General features: G+C 25.1%; 1 protein-coding gene across 1 annotated transcript; it reads left to right on the top strand.

Moving 5' to 3' along the window:
* Positions 1 to 320: 320 nt before the first annotated feature.
* Positions 321 to 1,112, top strand: LOC107885287. Its single transcript, XM_016808892.2, has 2 exons — positions 321 to 508; positions 769 to 1,112. The coding sequence occupies exons 1-2, from the start codon at positions 347 to 349 to the stop codon at positions 946 to 948; spliced, it is 342 nt and encodes a 113-aa protein (XP_016664381.1). The 5' UTR covers positions 321 to 346; the 3' UTR covers positions 949 to 1,112.
* The last annotated feature ends 766 nt before the right edge of the window (positions 1,113 to 1,878 follow it).

The raw sequence follows: 1,878 nt of genomic DNA, 5'->3' as shown, positions 1-1,878 counted from the left end.
CAAACCGAATTGATCTAAAATTTGTTAAAGCAATGTTATGAGATATATTGACATTTATATTGACATTGCAATAAGGGCAGCAGTAATAATTAATATTATTGAGAACGAATATGGGCAAAAACTGATACGTAATGACAAAACTTTGGCTTGTTTGACGCGCAAATCATTTGTTTTATCACAAAATAAGTGACTAAAGTTTCCAATTTCTGCTGAATGTAATATTTTATTTCTGGTCAATGAGTTTAAAACTTTTTAATCTCCAATTGAATTAAAAATGTTCATTATTAATTCAACACAAGTGCAACAATTATATATTATTATTATTATTATTATTTCATAGCTTGATATGAACGTGTCGACTTGGGGTTCAACTGGAGGTTGGATACCAAATCATTATATTCTCATAAGAAAAAAGGCATGCAGTAGTTTAAGAAATCTTTATGGAAATGCATGGTTTACATTACTCAATGCTTTTAACGTTCCAACTGATAGATGTCCAATACCAGTGGTAATATATGAAACCATTATAAATAATGATATGATTTTATAGTAACCATAATGGATAAACGATATTTGATGACCCAAAAATGGTTAAATTAATATTAAAATTAATCAACATATTATAAAGATATTTTTGGAATATTTTATAGATTCTATAAAATAATTCTTCTATAATATAGAAGATAAATAATACTATACGAAATAATAATGTGTGCCATTCATTATCTAATTATTATGTATTTATAATTCATCACTAAATTTTAACAGGGCACATATATTACATCAGGGTATGAATTGACGAAATTCGAAGATATGAATTTGCCCAAAGTAAGTTTTTATGGAAAATATAAAGTAGTGGGCCGCATTAAAAATGTTGAAAATAAAGATGTTTGTTGCATTGTTGTGGAAACAAATTTTATACGACCATGGGAAACATTAATTCAATAAAATTATTACAAACTAATAATACTTGTTATTAATTTCCTTTAAAAAATATAAAGGATAGGGGTACTATATTATAATTTCTTTAGTTTATAGAAATATTGTTAAGCTCTGTTTACAGTTGTTATTATCTGTAGAAACTAATAAATATAATGATAAGTTTTTGTTAACATCTATTTCATTATTTTGTTGTGTTTTTAATATGATTGTAAAAAAAGTTATTGTTTTTAAATATCTTAAATATAATGATTAACTTGGTATGTATTTATATTATTCATTAGTAAGTATATTTGATGATATTATTGGGAATAAAGTAATTTAAATGTAACCTATTTACCTTGTTTTAAATTTTAAATGCTTATGAAAAAAATTGTGCCTATGATTTTTATCCTTCCAGCGGGTGCGCAGCTGTAAATAATACAACAGTTTTATATTGATTTGTTCAACTTACATTCTATTTTTAACTTATCGACGGTCATGGGAAACCTTAGGAACGTGGAAATGGTTTTTCAGTGTGATTATTTTATAATATTATATTTATATTGTTATAACATATAACTTATTATTAATACGGTAACCGGTAAGTTGAATTAATATATTATAAAATTACAAAAAATAACTAAAATCGTACGTGTATTACATACTACTGAGAATTTTACCCAGTTCGATGGACCAACTACATTCACTTTGCCATCGAATAAGATACTGAGGTTGAAAATGTAATCATTATTTCACTACTTACCGTGTACAGTGTACTTTATAAATAAAAACACGCATTATGGTAAAATTAATGCATTCATATCTCCACTCAGAATCTCAAATACGATACTGTAAAAACGAGATGTTTATACAAAATTTTGGATTTTTTGTGTAATATCAAAATAAATAAATGTATATACATGAAATTTTCACGGATTGTTCATATTTTCATTTATA

The sequence above is a fragment of the Acyrthosiphon pisum genome, unplaced genomic scaffold, assembly GCF_005508785.2.
Source record: "Acyrthosiphon pisum isolate AL4f unplaced genomic scaffold, pea_aphid_22Mar2018_4r6ur Scaffold_311;HRSCAF=731, whole genome shotgun sequence".
Lineage (NCBI taxonomy): Eukaryota > Metazoa > Arthropoda > Insecta > Hemiptera > Aphididae > Acyrthosiphon > Acyrthosiphon pisum.
The sequence above is the reverse complement of the archived record's forward strand: the minus strand, read 5'-3'. Positions and strand labels throughout refer to the sequence as shown.